Source organism: Erigeron canadensis, chromosome 3 (genome assembly GCF_010389155.1).
Source record: "Erigeron canadensis isolate Cc75 chromosome 3, C_canadensis_v1, whole genome shotgun sequence".
Classification (NCBI taxonomy): Eukaryota; Viridiplantae; Streptophyta; class Magnoliopsida; order Asterales; family Asteraceae; genus Erigeron; species Erigeron canadensis.
Window position 1 is genome coordinate 24,108,804 of NC_057763.1, and position 22,036 is coordinate 24,130,839.

Below are 22,036 nucleotides of genomic sequence, written 5' to 3' on the forward strand. Positions count from 1 at the left end.
TCAGATTACGCTGACACAGCTTGCGATCTGAGAATGACCCAGATTACGCTTCATACTTTGTAATTGTAATATCTTATGGAAGCAAGTGTTGTTCAAGCTGCATCAAATTGGTAACAGCATTCAATCCAAGTCGTAGAGGAGGATTGAAGATAGAAGATCAAGTTGTTGGTGGAAGACAGCTTGGGATTAGCAGTCAGCTTGGAAACACTTAGACAGATTTGCTCTTGACAAATGAGCAATCTGTGTCTGACAATCAAGTGAAGATTACAACCTGAATTTGTTGATAAAGACGTATGACGCGACAAGGAAGATTCCTAAAATCTAGGTTGGTGGTTTATTTACATATGTGTGTCCATACTCTCATTGGACGATCAAAATATCGTGCTGCAGGTTTGGGGACCACAAGTACGATGAAGGCACGTTCTAATATTCCTTTGATCGTCTAACAAAATTTTTATACGTGGCTTATTTGGACACCAAAAGAGACTGAAGCTTTCGCCTATAAATTGAGTTAATTAATTAATTGTTGACATTCTTCAAAGTTGAAGGTAAGAATGTAAATTCATGATTTTCATTCCTATTAATAATTTAAGTATTTAACTAGGTATATCATGCCCGCCCCATGAAGCGACTTCGATTTTTTTGAAGCGTATACATCATGAGCGGGGTTAAAAAAGTCACAAACTTGTTCAAGATAACATGTAGTATTTATTGAGTTCAAAATAAAATATATGGTAAAAAAAATAAAGTTATCACTTCTCATATTCTATTCATTTTTCAGCACGTTACCACGATTATCCAATTTCTGTTTTAATGGCAAAAAAAAAAAAGAAAAAATCCAAAAGCCAAAAGATAGCAAAAAAATTACAACAAAATATTAAAAACATACATCTGTTATTAGTTACAAATCTACAACACGAAATATGATATGATTACTGATTAACTTCTAATTTTGATGTCTGACCCTGTTTGGGACTAATATTTTAGATTTGGGGCTTGACATAAAAACTATATATATTCAAAGAAAAATTTGGTGTTGAGGGTGGGGTGGTGACCACCCTGGTAGTTCTCTCCGTCCGCCACTGCTACGTGGCACCTTGTGACTCCTACATGACAACAACCAATTACACGTAAATGATAATCCAGTTCACTACATTAATGGGATGGAAAAACGAGTTGCTAGAATGAAATATACACCCGACAAAATTAATACACGACATAAACATTTGTATATATTTAGTTACATTCTCAAACTTTAATCTCTAATGAAATTTATCAATAGCTTCGGATAACATGTAGGGAAATAGGGCTTTTGGGATCTAGATTTTTTTATAAAATCACGTAAGATTAGATTTTAAATCATGAATAGTTTTGGGGTTTGACAACTTTATATGGGATAAGACAAAGATAACAATTCTTACATAAGTCTACTAGTATAAGATATACACAAACTCTAACACAAAGGAAATTTTCCACCCTTTCAACCACACCCTTTGGCGTAAGAGCTTCATAAATTACATAAGAAATATGTTAACTTGGGTTACCTTTGTTTTTTTATTTTTGTTTTTATAGTCTTCTATTTATTGTGTTGCGAGAAAATAACATCAATACCAAAAAGAAAACCAAAAATATACCATTTTACCCGGCATTTTTCGAGTTTACCCAAATACCCAAAATTCGCAAGGCGCAGCTTGCCATTTTGAATTTTTCACGAGGACCAATCTTTTGTTTGATTACACAACACATTAAGTTCGTGTATTCAATTAAAAGAAAGATGTAGTCTTGCTAAAACTTGAAAATGACTTATAACATGTGGGGAAAAATACAACTTCGTATTGAAAGGGTAGCCTTAAACAAACATGACTTAGTCTTGCTAAGACTCAATAATGACTTGCAGACTTAAACTAAGTGCTTAATGGAGAGCTTTAACCTTAGGGGTTACATTAGAATGGCTATACAAGGGAGTTGTTTCATCCATATACAGATAAAAAGAAAAACAAGAGATAATGTATACACAGATATACAAGAGAAATAGACTTGGTAATACAAAATATTGTTCTTATCTGGTTCGTGTACGATTGATTGAGGCAAACAAAACAAGGGAATCTTAGGTCGTAAACAATGAAAGCTTTGCGCTTGTGAATGCTTTCCCCGATCGGTGGTATACACGGCCATCTACTACTTCCGCTGTAGGTATTCGGGTATGTTCCGAATCCTTTTTCCTCCGGTTTATATGACTAGGATCTTTCTAAATATACATTTCAACAATTTATCTTATACACACACACACACACACGCACACACCATGCCTCTCACAATCAGTCAGCTAGTGACATTTTTTTTAATCACATGCACCCAATTTCACCTACGCAGTTCAGTTTCAAATGGTACAGACAAACTGCTTACATCAGTGACGGTATCACTATATGGATCATAAAGATCCCCTTTTCGTGTGTTTTGACTTGAAAAAGCAAATGACGATTCAGAATCCATGCTTAAAGCAGCCAAATCTATAATGCTCTCGATCTCTCTTACTACTTCTCCCATATTGGGCCGCTGAGCTCCTGAAGCTTTGACACAGCTCATTGCTAGGTTCACAAACTTGGTTAAACCTCCAAGTGTTTCGGGTGAACCAAGACATGGGTCAAGAATGTTGTATAGGCCATTTGGGTCTCCTGACTTGTCAAACACCTCGCTAACCTCTTTCACGATATATTTACCTTTTCGTATTGGCGATCTTGCAGTTAACAACTCTAAAAGTACAACTCCAAAGCTGTAGACATCACTCTTCTCTGTCAATTGTTGGGTCGTGTAATATTCAGGATCCATGTAACCCTGCATTTAAAACAGATCAACCACTAAACCAGGAATGGAAATTAAAGCACATATTAGAAAAGGCATGTTCCAACGATTTACTGATGAATGGGTTGATGATTCATGATCTAAAACGAGTCAGATAAAAGGACATGGCTAGAAAGGAACCGGTCAACTAGGCCAAACGGGCTGAACATTGACTGGTTAACACATACATTCCCCTAAGCTGTTTTATTAAAATATATAAAGATTCTTAATTTAAGAAAATTTGTGTATTAAATAAAATCTAGGGCATTATCTGTCTAAAAGTTATAAAAGAAATAGCAAAAAAACTTTTTGCCGGTCAACCCCGGCCCAGTTTTGTTTCCTTTAAAGGTGATCCTTTTGCAACTTGACAACTCAAAAGCATTCTAGCTTGTCACCAAACCAACCCGACCAGCCAATCTTGGCAACCTTTGAAGCTCAAATCAGAGTCCATTGTTATCTAAAGAAAATATAACCCATCCATCTGAAGGAGTGCCTTGGAAGATTAAGCACTCACCAATGTTCCCTTCACTTGAGTAGAAACGTAACCCTTTCCTTCTTCTCCCAATAGTTTGGATAAACCAAAATCAGCAACTTTAGCATTCAAATGATGATCCAGCAGAATGTTATTTGATTTTATATCTCTATGTATGATGGGAGGGTTAGCAAGCTCATGCAAGTACGTCAGGCCTTTGGCAGAATCAAGAGCTACCCTGAGCCTCCACATCCAGTTCAACCTGATACCTGTCTTCCCTGTTTGTAAAATTTCATATAATTAGAACCTAAGCTGAAATATGCATGCTTCAACAGGAGAAATAACTTGTTTAACTTCTTCGAGAATTTAATAGGTAACAAACTGAACCAAATGTTATATATGCTAATCTTGCATGCGCGAGTTAGGTGATGGGTCAAAAAGGATATTTTAGGTACTAGTGGAAACGGGTAAAAATAACTGAACACATTATAGTCCAAATTTCTTAATTTTCCGGAACTGTCAGCCCATTTAACCCGTTTATTTTGAACCTAAATTTTAATCGGGTCAACTTCAGAAGGCATGGAAAATTAAGCACCATTAGTCCTTTCACTCTTCCTTATCATCTGTATCATTCTACGTTTGTAATGCAAAACTTGGTCCGAAGAAAAAAAGTTGTACTCATAGACCAACATTTGTTCACCTGATAGATTTTCCTTTAGAGTACCATTTGAAATGTACTCATAGACCAACATTTGTTCACCTTCCTCATAACAGAAACCTACTAGGGCTACAACATTTTTATGGTGAATCCTCGAAAGAAGCTCAATTTCGGTTTTAAATTCTTGAGCACCATGTAATGATCCTTGTCGAGCTCGTTTGATAGCAATTAGTTGACCATTATTGAGAATGCCTTTGTATACCTGTCAGCATGTAACCCGTTTAAAAAAACTTGTCCCTAGCGAATAATAAACAAAAAAGCCTAATGAACGTTAAAAACACGTTTTGACATTGAGTCAAATGTAAGGGTATAAAAACTCTTAAACAGAGAATCTAGTATAAGAAATGAGGCACATTGACCATAAAACATTAGTAAACAAGTTCTAATAATCCAAGTAAAAGCTTTCTAAGCTTTCAACCTCTAGTATGACTCTGTAGTCCAACCATTCTGAATGTGACTAATGACATAACCCTAAATCACTTTATTCAAATTAACTAATACTTACAGCTTAAAGAGAATTGACATTACAAATAACACATCAGTGAGATACAAAAAGTTATAAAATGAAAAAAACTGTTGGCAGGAATGGCAGCTCAACCAAACAATTGCTATGTTTGATTATCTCTACAATATTTTATTTTTTTTAGAACGTCATTTTAATCTACTCTTACTCCTAAATTACACGTATGCTTGAGATGAAACCTATAACTTTCGAAAAATCCCCTATCAATGCACCCCTACAGATGTGGGTAGTGAGACTCATGTCCAGGCGGATCCTCCCAATGTCAAAGACCTTACCAATGGGCCACCAACCCCTTTGGCTATCTCTAGAGTATTTAAAACAAGATAGTTCTTGAATGGGTGGTAAAGCTGCCGATATATTATCAATTCACAAACTAAGTGGCAGAAATATAACACTTAAGATACCTTCCCATATCCCCCAGATCCAATTATGTTTTCTTCAGAAAAGTTGTTGGTGCACTGTTTAAGTTCTTCAAACGAATACCATCTTGCTCCTTTAAGTTGAGGAAAAGCACCAGCATCACTTCCATTGTTCAGCCCCCAAGATGCTGTATGATTACGATATACTGTTTAAAGCAGTAACTTTGTTGTAAAAAGATGAGAAAATCCCAACTTATTCTTCGGTTTGTCTTACCGAAAGGACTATCCTGTTTTTCTTTCGTTGCATGTCTTTTCTGATAGATAGCATAAATCATAGCCAAGGCTAACAACACAATCAAAAAACTGCCAATTGTTGCGCAAATGATAATCCATTTATTCGATGACTTGTCTTCTGCAGGTAATAAAAATTAGCAAACTTATTGCCCATAGAGCAGATTAGTTGGTGGCTGTCTGGATAATTTGATTTACGGAGCAAATTACCAGATTATTTGGTTTGCAAGTGTCAGGATAGCTTAATGCATGTTATGACCATGAGAAAATAAAAAGTTTTTTTTGCTACATACATAAATATAGCAAGAAATTACCTGGAAAACAACAATAATTGTCACCAAGAAAGATCATTGGTCCATAGTAGGGTTTATCGAGTTGGCCGTTGATGATGTTGCCAATTAATGAAACCGATGAACGATTAAAAAAATCTTCATCAGAGGGAAAGATGTGCAATCTATACGTAATGTATTTAAATTCATTAATAGATGCACTAGAAAAAGAAATTGATTCCACGGGAAGTTGAAGGACCCGGAAGGCTGTAATGAAAGTTTCAAGGAGAGTTGCATAGTAGGTCTGGTTATCCAAATTTGAGAAGGTATATGATAAAAAATATATGTTTCCTGTGTATGGATTTGTGCATTTACACTTTATACTAAGCATTTTATTTGAGCCACAACGCACAGATGGACAATTATTTGGTGGTACACTAATAGGTAGTGAACCAGGTGTTAAACCGATTGGTGGTGAACCAGTTGGCGTTAAACCGATCGGTGGTGAACCGATTGGTGTTTTGGTATTTCCTGATGGACAATATCTCCTTCTTGCTCCACCTTCACAAACTGGATTATTGGAAAGACTGCACAGTAATAGAAAAGAAATCTTCAAAATTTTGAAACACATGAGTCAGGCTACACGTAAGAGGTAGAATATCATGTCTGGTCTCCGCATTAGATGCTATACACATTTGGCATAAAAATTATACAAATGAGAACGTTGACAACTAAATGGGTAGCAACAGCCCCCTCTTTGAAATTTTATGCATTAAATAGTCATCCAGCTATGGAAAATATAAAATTGAAAGAGACATAAGAACTCACTCTAAGCTCAAATTGTATACAGATTTTTGGGTGAAGTCAACAATTGAATTGTATGTCAGATTAACAATCAAGTCACTGCTATAGCTGTTCCCGATATCCAGGGTTCCATCAAGATTATTGTTGCTTAGCTCCCTTCAAAAAACCACCAAAAAGGAAGAAATTAAAAGTCACAATGTTTCATGTCATTGCTGAAAATGTTGATCAGGACATAATTAAGTCCCCTTCAAGGACATTGTAATCGTTGTTATATTATTGTATATTAAAATAGGAGAATACATAGGGTATATATAAAAGAAACATTTACAATTGAGACCCTCTAATATGACATAATATAAACTCTAGTCTAATATCCCCCGCAAGCTAAGGCCCATGGAAGCGACCTGTAGCTTGGATCTTATGTTGAGAAATCGAACAGTGGAAAGTGGCTTTGTGAAGACATCAGCAATTTGGTCATTTGTGGAAATGAACCGGCAGATAGTTTTCTTTGTGCAACCTTTTCTCGAACAAAATGAAAATCTACTTCAACATTATAACATCCAAATATTTTTTACTTTGAAAGTTGACCTATTGTTAGTCTTCGTTAGCTTCCGTTAAGTGTTATGTGTCTTTTATGTGTAATAATGAATGAAATTATTTATTTAATGTGCTTTTACGTGTAATGTGATTTAAGACATACAATTAAAGTGATTCAAATGATGATAAATGATGTCTTAAAGTGTTCCCGATAGGATTAAAGTGTCGGCAAGTATTCCTAAAAGCATTAAACGAGTTTTAAGTGACATTTAGAGTTGTGAGAAAGTTCAAGGGCTTAAGTGGTGAAGTTAGGAAAATGTGTACAACAGATTTGTAGGTCAATTACGTGACCTAAGACTCCCATAATCAGGTTTCACACTAAAAAACTCCCTCTTGCAAACGCTAATCAGATCCGGTGGTGATTTTTCATAGTTTTCGACCTCTTAATCCTTGCTACATGTAAAACTCATTCTATTGATCAAACCATGAATTATTTTAAGGGTTTTGCATATTCAATTCGGATCCGATGGGTTGGGGTTGATTATTTGTACTTGATAGTGTTGTTTTCGGTTAGTTAGCATACTCTCACCAAGAATTAAAGAGAACATGATTATCAAATCTCAATCCTGCTTTATGTAATTATTTTGAGATATCAATATGAAATGTTAAATCTAAATAACTATACATATACTCACAATCGCTCCAATTGAAATTGGAAGACATTTGATGGAAGTACTCCTGAAATCTGTGTTTTGTCCATCAACCTATTGGTTAAAGATTAAGCAGTGATTATTACTGTAATAAATCCTTCCAAATTGGTTAAATGAAGTTCTGACACATACAAACACATAAGAGTGTTGTTAGCTAGATGATATTGGAAGAGTTAAAGAGAGAGTACAATGTAGTTAACGATGAAATTGTGAACCAAGGAGGAATATCTGATGTATCAAAACTATTATTGCTCATGTCGCTGCAAATCACATCAAGATAACTTATGTGACGTTAGAAAAAGAAAATTAAATAAACTGACCACTTGAAAAAAGAGTGCGATTAGTTTGTAAGATAATGTTTGGCGAAGATCATAATACAACTAAATTTAGCTTATGGCTTCATACAGAAATGTTATTGGCTACATTTTTCAATTTCGACCCACTTTTTAATTGATGGGTTGCTTTCATGAAAATTATCATATTATATCTCTAATAGGTCAAATAGGTAAATTAGAAACTAAAATAATAGATGAAAAGGAAAAAAGGGTCAAAATCACTAAAAAATCTCAGAATTTGCTTTGTTTTAGAAAAGTAGACATTTTCTATAATCGCATGTTAGCTCACGGGTAATTGGATCAAAAGAAATGAAAATATGAAAAAATTTGAATCGGGCAACCTTTTTCCACACCAAAAAGTGCCCCACTTTGACCCGACTCCAATTTGACATCTTACCTAAATTGCCAGTCGGTTTTGCCAGCTTTAAATCTCTAATAGTACCACAGTACAAGATTGAAGAAGTTCAAACCAACTTACACGTAAGTGAGGTTGTTCATTCCAGCAAGATTTGGGATAGGTCCCGTCAAGAAGTTGTTTGATAAGTGTCTGAGCAAGATAAAATATGCAAATTAATGTCAGCATCAAGAGAAACTTGTCCAGAGAATATTAGTATTAAGAATAAAATCAAATAAATAAGTTGGTTGGAATATATAATCACGTACAGCTGTCTGACAGATTTGAGGTTCGTTATGTTCTGAGGCACTGTCCCGGTCAAGATATTCGAGTCCAGACGTCTGTAATAAAGGAGAGAAAGAAAGACGCATACGCTAAAAAATGAAAAGTATATAGCTCAAAGGACATTTCTAAAATTCTCAAGGATTTTCAGTAATTGATACTTACATGGTTTGAAGAGTCGGCAAAAGTCCAATTGAGGAAGGAATTGTTCCATTTAATTGGTTGTTGTTAATTATGCTGCTCAAAAACACATAAGCTTTCTGTGTTACAGTCATTTTATAAGAAGAATGAATAAGAATAGGTTTGTAAATAGTACTAGAGAGTTGTACATATGGAAATATCAATACAAGAAGACCAACTATGTCTACATACAAGGTGCATAAAAGATGTAGTAGAAAACCATATATGTCCGTCTATTTTACCTTTTAGCGGGCATTAATTGTGAATGGGTGGAGTTGATGTATGGTTTATCGATAACAGGTCAAGTGGGTCAAAGTAAGAAACGAAGCTTAAAGGGAAATGGGTTAAACAGGGTGAAAGTCGCCTAGTGTAACTTTAAAACCTCCTCGTTTGTTTTATTCTTAGTAAGTGATATTGTCATTGGACAAGGATAATTTTGTAATCATACTCAACAAATCAACTATATATATCATTATGAAAAAGAAAACAAGAGTTTGAGAGCCATTTTACCACGACTGGAACCAACCCATTTCAATTTATTATCCAACCCACCCATGATGCAACTTTGAATCCATTTGAATGAAAAAAAGCTTCAGAACATTACAGCGGCTGATACTTACAAATGTTTTAGGGTCATATTTGCATGGAAAAGGCGAGATTGAATAGGACCAGATAACTGATTATTTCCCAAATGACTGCATAATGACAAAAATATATAGAGATTAAGCATACAAGGATGAAAAATCACTTTACAAAAACTGATAAACCCACAAATGTGATACAATTGAGATTAGAACATACAAGTGCTTTGCATTCAGAAGCATGTCAAGGCCTAAGGCTGTTCCATTAGACACGGGAATGGATCCTGTAAGTTGATTATGTGTTAGATCTAACCATGTTAGATTACTTAAATTCCCAATGGATGGTGGGATAGATCCAGTGAAGTTATTATAATTGAGTGCTCTGCAATGCAAGAAAACAGAAAAACAGGAATTAAATAAGTGATAAAGCAACACAACAGGAGTTCGCAAGATGAACAAGATAGATTAATTGAGGGTATCAGCTTATTTTTACTATGATTGATGCCTTAAATTAAGATAACAAACAATGGCAACACAAACTGAATAAAATGACTTGCAGGGTTGTATATGCATCAAAAATAGCCTATGGAAACTTTCAACTCATATGACCCATTTCCATGGTTCCTCTATTAGCTATATTAACTGTTTTATATGCATTTGAGCAGCATGGGATACAAAACAAAACAAAAAAAAAACTCAAAGTGGCCCATTAGTAATATAGAATTGCCACCTCCAAGTAGAACTTTTTCGAAAGAAAAATAACACACAGATATTAATAAGATAACATATGGTATGCTTGCGGACTTATGACAGGATCAACATGTTTACAAGGTGTACACATTCCTCATGGTCTAACTCTTTGGGTCACCATATCTAGTTAGTCAACACTAAGCTTGACTTGACCTTTACCCGTTAGATGTTCTAACTTTTACCAACTAACAATCTAACTTTTACAAACTAAAAAATCTAAGACGCATCGTCAATAAACGAAAAAACATACATACATTATATGTCTAAAACAATGACGTTATGTTATTTCAGTTTAAGGCACGTATATTATGTAATAGAAAAACCAATGGGGTGAAACCCCAATGGTACCGCCCCCTAACAAAGTGTTCTAGGCAGCTAAAAAGGCGAGGGTTCGAATCCTTGTTAAGCAGATTCCCAGACACCTAGTTCTCTGTAGTCTACACTTAAACCATTTGTAAAATAACAAAGATATTAATGAAATTTTAGATATAACTTTTATTTAAAATTTTGTCCGAATTACATTTTTAAAACCAATTATATAAGCTTACACGTAACTAAATACATACATTGTGTGTATATAAATATAACCAAAACCTATACATACATACATACATAATATTGGTGCCCAGATAAAGGAGATATGAAGAGGTCGATGGGCCACCATCATTGTTGCCACCCGAATCGGAGTGAGCAAAAGCTGATAGTGACAGAGAAGAGAAGCCACTGATAAGCAACATATCATGATAAATGGTATCCTTTAGGTATCGAAGAACCCTTTTTAGAGATTGAAGATACTTTTGAGATGGAGATTGAATGTATTGTGACAACCGGTTGACTGCAAAGGAGATGTCTGGCCAAGTAAATACAAGACATTGGAAAGAAACAATCTTTTCAGGTATTAATAGGGATTGAAGATCTAGAGACAGGGGACTTAGTAAGGACGATCATGCATTGGCATTGTAATTCACCAAGTGGTCGAATACTTGTGCATGTCATTATCGGGCATGTTGCCTTAGACTATTATTCCCGAATGTGGGATTTACTTTGATTGTGTATTTGACTATGTTTTCGTGGGGATAACTCACCCGGGGCAGAAGTATCCAATTTGTATGGCAAAGTGATGACATGTTGTTATGAAATGCATTTAATATTTCTCTGTATTATGATTATCAGTCATATCTCACCTTTTCTCTAAATGGGGTGTAATAATCTTGATTAGTTTCAGATTAAATTACCCAATTTTTCGTATTGAATCAATGATCAAAAATCGAATACTTACAAAAAGACCAGGCTCTTAAGGGAGCCTATTGAATCTGGAATTCGACCCCTAAAACTGCAACCAACCAGCATTCTACATGAAAAAATTCATTTGTCAAACAAAGGATATCAGATATGGTTTTGAGCAATGATATATACATGAAAAAATAATAATTAGTAGATATATATATTAGTTTTCTACAGTAAAAAATAATTATTTAGTCTTACAACGTCGTTAGATTCTGCAAGTTCTGTATAGATTGTGGAAGAACAGCTTTAATTCCTTTGTTATTGGAAAGATCTCTACATGATGAAACAATGAAAGGTTGAAGATTAATTCATCAAGTTATCTGTTCTAAAAAGAAAATTCATCAAGTTTATAGCAAAAAATCTACAAACAATACTACTATAAAAGCATAAACTGTAATCTCTGACTGGTAAAACGCACAGATAAACCAACATGGAAAGAGATGAAATGTCTCCAATGTCCTTAGTTTTCAATCCAATGCCGGCCAATTTTCTGTAATAAAGAGAACAAACGTAAGTAAACGGCGGACTTAATCCTAGAATTATATTAGATTGAGCTAAAGTCAACTTACAACGTAGTTACACGCGAGTTGGTACAGTTAACTCCTTCCCATTTTCTTCCACAGGGATCTGAACCCCTCCAATTTAGTGGTAGTTTCCGCCAGCTAGACTTGATTGCCTTTAGCACACCAACTACGAGTATGACATAATCAAATATCAATAATACGGCAAGCAAGTCATGATCAGCCGGTAACAGCTTTTCATTAAAGGTATAATTCTAACACTAATGCAACAGAACAATATTTATCCAAACACTAATGCAAGTAATACATTGCACAATATACAATCATATCGCATAATTAAATTGTTAGTGTTTGATTAATATTGTGGTGTTATACCACCATCCGATAACTTGGCAGCTCAATTCCTTGGCCTTCTATTTGGATTCAATTTATCATTTACGACAAGAAGAGAAACATATATAGTTAATAAAATATGAAGCATCAAACTCATAGTTATAATCATTAGTACTTTCTCTTTTGTACATAGTTACCCGGTAACCTTTTGATTAAATGCTAGGCTTTTCTGAACTTCCCTTCGCCTTTGTGTCCGATAACTTTTTAGAAAAATGTTATATGATGTTAACATCATTGACATCATTTTTCACACATGTTAAACTGCCCCTAGATTTAAGGTTCATACCAATTTTCACACATCCTAGATTTAAGGTTTGTGAGACGAACATCACTATATGATGAAATTGTAAAATTTGTACCCTGTTCATATGCGAGTAGTTAGGTGACCTGATGACCTGTCATAGCCGTTTAAACACTTTTTTAAAAGTTAATAAAGGGTATTTTGGTCTTTCAACTATCTTTTCAAAACATATCACACCCAATTCACTCAACCTTAAAACTACTGTCACGACAGTTCTGATTTCCGATGGCTGTGCACAGTGGTGGGTTAATCGCCGGTGAAATAGTAGAGGAAATCGGGTTAGGGCTTGAATCCGAAGAGTAATGATTAAAGTTGAGACAAGTACCTCTTTTAAGATGCGAAAAGAAGTTATTGATGCTGAAAAAAGAGATTGAAATAAACAAGTCTAACAGCTTTTGGTAGATGAGCCCAACAATGGCTCTTTCAGGTGGTTGGGTGGTTTTATTTCCGTATGGGCTCCGTCCTCGGATTTAAAAAATATCAAGTTACCTCTCTAATGAAAGAACATGAAATTTTAGGAACACTCATATATTTTTTATAATTTATCGATATACGGTTTTTGAGATACAAGATTTTGAATGAATTAGAGTAATAAAACGATTTATAAAGGAGAAAGAAAAAAAAATTAGTAGTTCAGATTTGAGAAGAGGGAAAAGGGGTATTATAGTTATTTTAGGTAAATATATACTGATACATGAAATAAATGTTGAAACTTAAAATTTTAGACAATTGCTATTTGTTTTATAATACGAAAGAAAATACTCACGCGTTGCGGCGGTAATATGGTGAGGGTGATAGGTCATAGAATGTGATATGTCATAGGAGGAGGTGATATGTCATAGAGTGTGATAGTCAAATGCCTTAGCCGTACGGGCTCCGCTCTCGGATTTAAAAATTCGTCGAAAGTATATCGAATGACATCTTTAATGAAAGAACATGAAATTTTAAGAATACTCATATAACTTTTATAAATTATCGGGTTTTTGAGATAAAAGATTTTAAATGAATTAGAGGAATAAAATGATTTATGGAGGAGAGTGAAAAATGAGTGGTTGAGATTTAAGGAGAGTGAAAACTGAGTGGTTGATATATATATATGTGTGTGTGTGTGTGTGTGTTTTTTTATAGTACATTATGCATTAGTAGGTGTACATTGTTGAAAAGTTGAAAAAATTTGGAAGGAAACAAATGCTTTATAAGATAGAGATAGAGATAATAGCTAGAGATAGAGATAAAGATAGCAGAGAAAATACAATAATTTAAGGTTTAAATCAAAAACTTAAAATAATTAACTGACAAAGCTAATAGTCTCCTAGATTGAGATAACTATAACTATTATGAGTATTATTATATTATTATCATATATCCTTACATCCACACTGAAAAATTGCTGCAACTTTCTCTTCGTTACAAATCACTTTTCTGAAACTTTCTTGCCCGGACGACGAAGCATAACGAAGATGAAACCAATATAATTTTGTGTGTCATCCTATATAATCTCGGTAAGTACATATATTTGATATATAATTAATATACATATACATATATATTACTATTACTATTACTAAAACAAAAACAAGAGAAAAGAAATAGAAAGAGAAACGGACGCCGACCATCGGCATTCAAATGCACGAAAGAGGGAGGTATGGTGGAGTGGTCGGCGCCCGATATGCTAGATAGGATTCGGTGTCAGGGTGAAACTCCGATACCCTGTGCTCTTTGGGAAGATATATTTTGAGAAGAAAATAGAAAGAAAAAAAAAAGTTTAACCGATTATAACAAGTCATTAGGTCAGTTAGCTATCATAAATTTACAAGTTTATGACAAATATACATAAATAAAAAGTTTTTATAAGGCAACGATGAGCAAAAGAAAAAATACGTTGATGATCGAGTGATTAAACTTCTTTGAATTACATTCGATTATCGGTTTTCTACACCTAAAGAAGCATATATTATCAACATACTTAAAACAGCGTAACAAGTAACAACCACTATCTTAAATCAGTAATTAAATATAAAATGATAACCGAATGTATAGTAGTTGGGAAAAGTTAAAAATGTAACAGAAAAATCAATCATAAATTGATTATGCTCTACAAATCAATAAAAATTATGACAAAACATACGATCATTTGGATCTGTTCTTGCAGCGAAAACGACTAGAATCTGACTACAAACAATGATCAACACCCATAATCGAATGCTCAAAACCATTCCGTTAAGCTCAACAATACCTTGTTATGACAAATAAACTTAGAAAGCTATATATATATATATATATATATAGACACATTTAGAAAACACAAACAATTACTTGCACTTTCTTTATCATGCATGTTCGAGGTTGGGTAACATTTTAAAAAAAGTTGATAATGATATTGATACACATGTAGCCATGTAAGGACCTAGTCAATAATTAATATATATAGGTGTGTGTTTCTAAAGTCAACATACGATGTTAAGAAAAATATCTGACTACAAACAGAATTGATAGCGAAAGAGAAAAAAAAACCAAAAAACAACTAAATGAGAATATTTTGTTGTTTTTTAGTAGAAGATAAAAGTCAACAACTCCCCAATTAAGTTGTCTCTAAAGATTTATGGATTAAAACGAGCTAGAAAAAACGACATATTAGCTAGCCACAACGAATTAAACTATATAAACTAATTTTTAATAACGAAGATCAATGTTATATCAATAAGAAAATTTATAGTTAAAAAATATTTAAAAAATACAAAATTATGTTATTACAATCACAGCCAAACATATCATATTTTAGAATCAACTTATTTTTTAAAGCTTTTAGGGAAGTCATATTATCATAACATTATTTTGCCAATCTACAACAATTCATATTTTCATAATTGTATAATGTAGAGTAAAATATCTAAACGAGTAAAATTATATGATATGGCTAAAAGGTGTTAAGATATCATCACTATTCACTACCCAAGCTTTTATGTTTCAAAAAGTCCTTTACTAAACATATCATTTAAACATTTGTTCCTTCTAATTGCCCGCAATTTTAAGGCTCATTTCATTTTTGGCCATAAACATATATGTAGGTTCTTCTTTTCCATTCAAATCTTTAACCAACTACTGTAAGTTCATCTTTTCTTTAATATATAGTCATCAATTTTTATCTCATTGCAATTCTGGCATCCAACTTTTTACTTTGTTGAAAACTTCGAAAAATACAATTGGGATCAAAACAGTGTATACGGTATACCAATCCTAGTTACCAACAATACATAAGGAATATGTAACAAGATATTTACAAGATAGAAAAATTAATGTGGTGTCAGTCTAATAGACACTTTGACTTTGACCCAGTGTGCTCCATGCCCCCCATGCAATATATAAATATCTTTGATGAAACTCACCATGGATAAAAGTCATAAAACCAGCTCGTTCAACATTAGTAGTTAATTACACACCTTGCCAACTTGATCAACAAGGCCTTTGGTCGTCGTTACCATCATTTTCGCAAGTTTCCTAACCCCTTTAATACTAGGTAAGTGTGCATCATCATCGTCATCATCTTTTGTATTATCAATCAAAAAATTTTGAGTTTATTAGAAAAATACACTGGTTAGACACTTAGACAATCTTTTTTTTTTCTTTTCTATTATATGCTGAAGTTTCATGTCGTAGCAACAAAAAGACGTAAGTCTAGCAAATTTTTTTACTTTAGATGGAAAACAAAAATCCCATTTTTAAAAAAAAATACATTCATCGCAAAACGTTCGGTGAGGTTTTTTTTTTATTACTTTTGAGAGAGAACAAAATGTTGAAACCACGTTAGTGTGACCGTCACTGATCATGTATCATTCCTGATATGATAATAGACGATAACTGAAATCCCTATGTTTAAGTAAATATATGATAATAAACGATAACTGAAATCCCTATTGTCGCAATCAAAGGTCACGTCCTTTTTTATACTTTCAATTTCAAAATCAACTTGAAAGTACAACGCAAAAGGTAAATTTGACTTTCAAATTCAAAACCAATATTTTTTGCCTACCCTATATCGACAACAATGGGTCGTTACAAAAAGTCACCGCTGATTGAGCATAAAAAAATTGTATAAAACTAACAAATTGCATTTGAAAACATATTTTTATCAAACTTGCCACCAAAAAATATGGAGTATGTATGCACTCAGATAGTAATGAACTTACAATCATCATCTTGTGCAGTTGAAAACACACACTTGTATATGATTCTCATTCACAACCCAACCAACTCGTGTTATTTATTAAAAAATTAATTTTTCTTTCTTATGATTATTCATCCCAACTTAAGGACGCGTTTGATTCACATAATGTATTTAGAAGGAATGAAATCTTTTAAAGGAATTGTAATCTGAGGGAATGGAATTTCACAGAATATTTTTGATTTTTTGAGAATTCAAGTAACGGAAGGAATGAAATTCCTTCCCCCATCCCCATGGAATGAAGATTTCATCAAATGATGGAATGTTTACATTCTCACGGAATGAAATTCCTGCTTCTTTGAACAACCAAACGCACTAAGGAATGAAATTCAATTCTAATTCCATCAAATTACATCAAATTCTGTGAAAGAAACGCGAACCTAACCAAACTATATCCAAATACTTCTTTATAATTAACATTTTTTATTCAAAATTAATTAAAATATTTTTATGCTTCAAAAATTTATTTTATTATCATTAATAAAAATAAAATTATAACTTATAAAATATGTTCATAAAGTTTTAGGTTTTACCCTAAGCATTTAAATTAATTTGAGAATAAAAAATAGGGTTTTTAATTAAAAATTTTTTATATTATATAAATACATAAATCAAGTTTTAAGTGTAAAAAGTAAAAACAAATATATGTACAAAACCACAGTTTCACAATATAATACATATTGTATTTGTCCCTACCAACATATAATAAATAACTAGCTAATCAACCCGGTAACTACCCGACATAATTAAGAAAATATAAATAAAATTTTCAAAATTTAATTATACTTGAATCAATTACAACTTTTATATATCACATTCTTTACAGTTATACTCGAGCTAATCCATCCAAGTAATCCATGTGACAGCATGTTAATAATTCAAGTTATAATTATAGTAAAATTTATAAAATCATGGTTTAACACTAACTCGCTTCACCAATAAAAAAAAATAACTTATATGATGTTAACATCATATAGTGATATGATGTTCCTCTCACAAATCATATAGTTAAAATGTGTAAAAATTGATGCGAGCGCAACACCATGATGTTAACATCATATAACGATGTTCAAATAAAAAAAAAACATCATATAACATTTTCCCAAAAAAAAATGTCCACATATGACATATTCTTGACTTTAAGCCAGCAGCACTAAATTCATCTGATAACCGGAATAACAAAGATCCGATAGCAAGGCAGTATTGCAAAACCAGAATCCTTTTAAGCAACTTTGAATGATCATCTAACCAGCTAACCACATCATTACATTGCTTTGTCATACCGGAATCTCATCCATTGCTCCGGCTAATACTACATTACTACCTACAAACAGATACACTTGGATCCATTTGAAAGATGTAATAAATGTGGAAAAACATAGATGAAATTGTTATGGTAAAATTGCGAAAACATTAATATAATAAAAGAAACTTTTAAAAACATAGAATGTAGTCGTATTGTAAATAAAACAATCATAAAAAACTGAAGATGTTTTATAAGGTTTCATGTCACTGTAATGCATGAAATTTAGTGACTTATGTGATTGTCTGGCTTTTGTCTAAGTATGATGCATAAAAGGCATCTTAAATATGTCCGCAAACTCGCAAAGTAATTAAATGTTTTTGGCTAACATTGATTACATCCAATTATCCGTGTATAAACATCAAGAGGGGCATGTTATATTTATGACAAAATAGAATCAGCATGAGTCATCTAAAAAGAAAAAATTTAATGTAGAATGATTGCAGTAACTTATGAAAAGAAAATATATATATATGTGTGTGTAAGGTTTTCATAGCTATATTGTAAGTAGACCATCACACAAGGGGTTCCAAAAGCGATCATAATAACAAAGTGGGTACTCCTGTGTAGGATGTTGTCCTGGTCCACCCCTCGCATTAGTTACTGGAATGTTAGGTGTCGTTGCTGCTCTCCTAACAACACCACTTTCAAAATGCGTGATTACAATTATGTGTGAGTACCCTTCAACTATCCTTAATTCCTTTATGTATATGCATAATAGTATCAGTTCAAAATGAATGGTGGGATGCAAAGGTGACAGGGTCAATGTGGTGACTTATAAAAAGGTTGATTTAAGTTATTTTAATTTCAAGCAGGTCAAATACATGAAAATCAATTTAAAAAAAGGCAGAATGGGTAAAACGGGCTGAAACATTTAGGCATTACACTGGTAGAGTATCAAAGTATAAAAGTAGATATTTCGATCCATTTACTTATAAATAGGTCATACCAAATATTTAGTTAATAGGGTAATAGGCTCAAACCCACTTAAAGTCTTTTTTAAGGTAGACAACCTCCAAAAATGGTTTTTTCAAAAGTTTAGTTAATAGACAGAAAACTTATTATGAAATCTAAAAAGTTGGACAAGAGACGTAAGCAGTCAACCAAACTCCACCCCTTCCAAAAACCGACCAATCTTTACCCGAAACAATATTGACCGGTAACCTACCCACCCGACCTGCCCGTCTTGCCGCCACAGATGGGATATCAAATAACTTCACTTTAGATTACCTTCGAGTGTCTCTCCTTTTTCAGCAGATGAAAACTCTCATGCATTTTCTGTTGCCAAAACTTCCCTGCCCAACCTTTTCATTGCTGATTGAAATGGAAGCCCAGCACTTGTATAGGAGAGTAGCCATTATATAACCTTTCAAAAGCAGGTTTCACATGACTTCTTTTCAATCGTCTCCATTTTATGTGTCACCTAAGCTATAGCACTCAGAAGTCAGAATCTCTCTATCAAATTGTTGAGCTTGTCTTCAGATGAGACAGGTCAGCAGATTTGCAGTTTTTCTTCGATTGGTTACTGAAACAACTTGGTTTACTGCAAATAGATTCACGACTTTGCAGGGTCATTAGCATACATTGATTAATAATGTTACACAACAGCTCTCAAATTATAAACCAAAGGTCAAGGGTTCTAGTCCTACAACTCTTAAATTTAACTTTCTTGATATAAATACGAAACAACTGATATGAAATATATCAGAATGATAGTAGTCATTCCTAAAAATCTTAATCATAAACTGGTTTAAACACATAATGAGTTCAGTTCCAAATTACAATTTCAAATTAGTATCCAAGATATATGAAATTACAATTCAAGAAACAATGTCATTGTTAATAACCGCTTTAGCAAGAAAAGTGTTCGATGCAAAATGGCTTTAGAACATATCCTTATGTGGGGTGGGCTATATAATAAACAATATAATAGCTACTCATTCTGTAAAACAAAGGTCCAATATCTGTGTTCTACATAATCATGTTTAATTAAGAGTATCTAATCTTGTTTGATAAAGAAATAAGCAACTCAAATGCTATAAACTATAAAAGTCATCCAATGATAAATCGCATTGTCACTGAATATAAAAATTAGGATTCATGTATTTCACTTGAAATTTAGCATTTGTAGTACCTGATGACCAATTGGTTTGCTACTGCAATTAATAAAAGATGTGGAGTAATGATTATCACAAAATGTTCTCTCTAAGTGTTTATTAACTATTACAGTAATATTTAGAATCGATTATGATTCCCTTCTGTGTGAAAAAAAGGTTTTATAATATTTTTAAGGGAAACACATTAAGATATCTAAAACTTAAATTGAAGTTATTACCAGAGATCATATATTCTTTGTAGCTGACATGTTCAGTTGAACCGGTATCCATCAAAGACAAAAGGAAGTGTATCAACAGCAAAGCGCTCAAGTTATTTTAATAATCAAGAAAACATAAGTGTCACTGAATGGTTGAAGCATTATAGTAGTTAAAAAGGAGCCTAATTGTCATTGTGTTCTTGTGGCCATTTTTCTCATCCATAATAGCAAGTGACATGCAAACCTAACTAAGTAATGGCTAATAATAAGCAAACTGATCATATAAAAAGGAACTGCCCAAACTGCCCAAGTCTTTCACAAATTTTGAGACCCAATATCTCGATGATGAATGGGGGAGGTTAAGATATAGACAGACTTTACCTCTATCTACATAGAGAGACTGCTTTCAGGTGCCAACTAAATGATTGAAAAGGACCTCCAGCATTTTGCTGTAAACCGTGTTTTATAGAAAGATTTGTGTATATTATTAAAAGCGTGTTTTATATAAATCATTAGTAACAATATGAATAAAAAATAATACGTGTATATTAAAACCCTAAACAAAAATCAGAAAGGAAAGATTGCATATGAAAACCCTAAATTGGATGTGGGAGATACCTGATTTTTCATTTACCGCATTGACACATGTGGAACCGGCGATATTTGTCTCTTCAAAAATTGGAACACATCATCAAAATTGAAACTTCAATCAAGAATAAGAATTAACTTGATGTATCCCTTTTTTTTTTCTTAATCCTAGTAATTTGGGTTAAGGATTTTTCAGAGTTAGTATATAGAAATTGAAACATCATCAAAATTGAAACTTCAATTAAGGTTAAAAGTAGAAAAAACTTGATGCATCCCTTATATTCTTATCCTTTTTCTTTTTCTAGGTCGAGGATTTTTAAGAGTTTGAAACAGAGGAAGTTTCATTTTTCCATAGTGTTGGTCCATTAGGTTTTTCACTTTTATGGGAATTTTTCTTTTTCAGTTGTTTATTTCTACGTTTGACGGAAATTGGTTGAAATAAAGGGTTAGGCTGCCACTCTGGTAGATTTTTAAAAGTAATTAGTGTTGGAGAACCTTGTTTTATTAAGAAGAAAGAAAAAGAAAAAATGAGCCGTCGTTTGTTTGATATAGCAAACTGTTTGGCTAACTTTTAGATGGGTCCCACATAAATATTATGACCGAACAATTCAATCTCCCCTCGATGGGGAAGGGGAAGGTCTAATGAATTGAAGAGGATGATAATGATGATGAGAAATGGAAACTTTCTTGATGACCACAGGATATATTGGTTCATTGACTTCAGAACCAAATGGGCAAGTAGGCAAATAGCTACTCTATTTTATATCAACTTAATTGGTGTGTATAAAGATAAGATGATAACATGTAAAAAAATTAGGGGGCAAAATTAGGAAAGAAAATTAGTAGAATCAGCATGTCAAATTATTAATGTTTTAGGTTTATTTTTAAGCATATGAATTAGATTGATTGATATTTTCCTTTAATTAAACAAATCGAAATGGATTAGATTTTTAGAGCATAAACATGTAGGTTTTACCATTTAATTACTTGGTCTTTCTTTTACTTTTTTGCATGTTTCAGGGTTGGCCAACATGTCATTTACTAATTCTTTTCATGGCAAA

At 33.0% G+C, this 22,036-nt stretch overlaps 1 protein-coding gene and 1 long non-coding RNA gene across 2 annotated transcripts; both read right to left on the reverse strand.

The window, feature by feature from the left end:
* Positions 1-1,942: 1,942 nt before the first annotated feature.
* LOC122591732 (leucine-rich repeat receptor protein kinase HPCA1-like) lies at positions 1,943-14,764 on the reverse strand. Its single transcript, XM_043763978.1, has 19 exons — positions 14,677-14,764; positions 11,903-12,023; positions 11,752-11,823; positions 11,532-11,606; positions 11,326-11,397; positions 9,517-9,678; positions 9,336-9,410; positions 8,701-8,772; positions 8,523-8,594; positions 8,338-8,406; positions 7,713-7,784; positions 7,510-7,578; positions 6,302-6,433; positions 5,519-6,060; positions 5,188-5,325; positions 4,959-5,101; positions 4,014-4,233; positions 3,356-3,591; positions 1,943-2,835 (listed from the first exon to the last, which is right to left on the reverse strand). Exons 1-19 carry the CDS (start codon positions 14,762-14,764, stop codon positions 2,362-2,364), a joined length of 2,904 nt encoding a protein of 967 aa, XP_043619913.1. The 3' UTR covers positions 1,943-2,361.
* Positions 14,765-17,838: 3,074 nt separating this feature from the next.
* On the reverse strand, positions 17,839-21,627 carry LOC122590794. Its single transcript, XR_006322609.1, has 3 exons — positions 21,006-21,627; positions 19,304-19,616; positions 17,839-18,094 (listed from the first exon to the last, which is right to left on the reverse strand). It is a non-coding gene; the product is annotated as an uncharacterized LOC122590794 (long non-coding RNA).
* Between the last annotated feature and the right edge of the window lie 409 nt (positions 21,628-22,036).

What these genes read in the sequence shown, in the direction of transcription:
- LOC122591732 (XM_043763978.1), bottom strand. Translation starts at nt 14,764, where the DNA reads ATGGTTTTGAGCATTCGATTATGGGTGTTGATCATTGTTTGTAGTCAG. An exon ending in AATATGACCCTAAAACATTT is followed by an intron (nt 8,773 to 9,335) that starts GTAAGTATCAGC and finishes GTTTTTGAGCAG; the next exon opens with CATAATTAACAACAACCAAT. An exon ending in CAATTATTGTTGTTTTCCAG is followed by an intron (nt 5,326 to 5,518) that starts GTAATTTCTTGC and finishes TATTACCTGCAG; the next exon opens with AAGACAAGTCATCGAATAAA.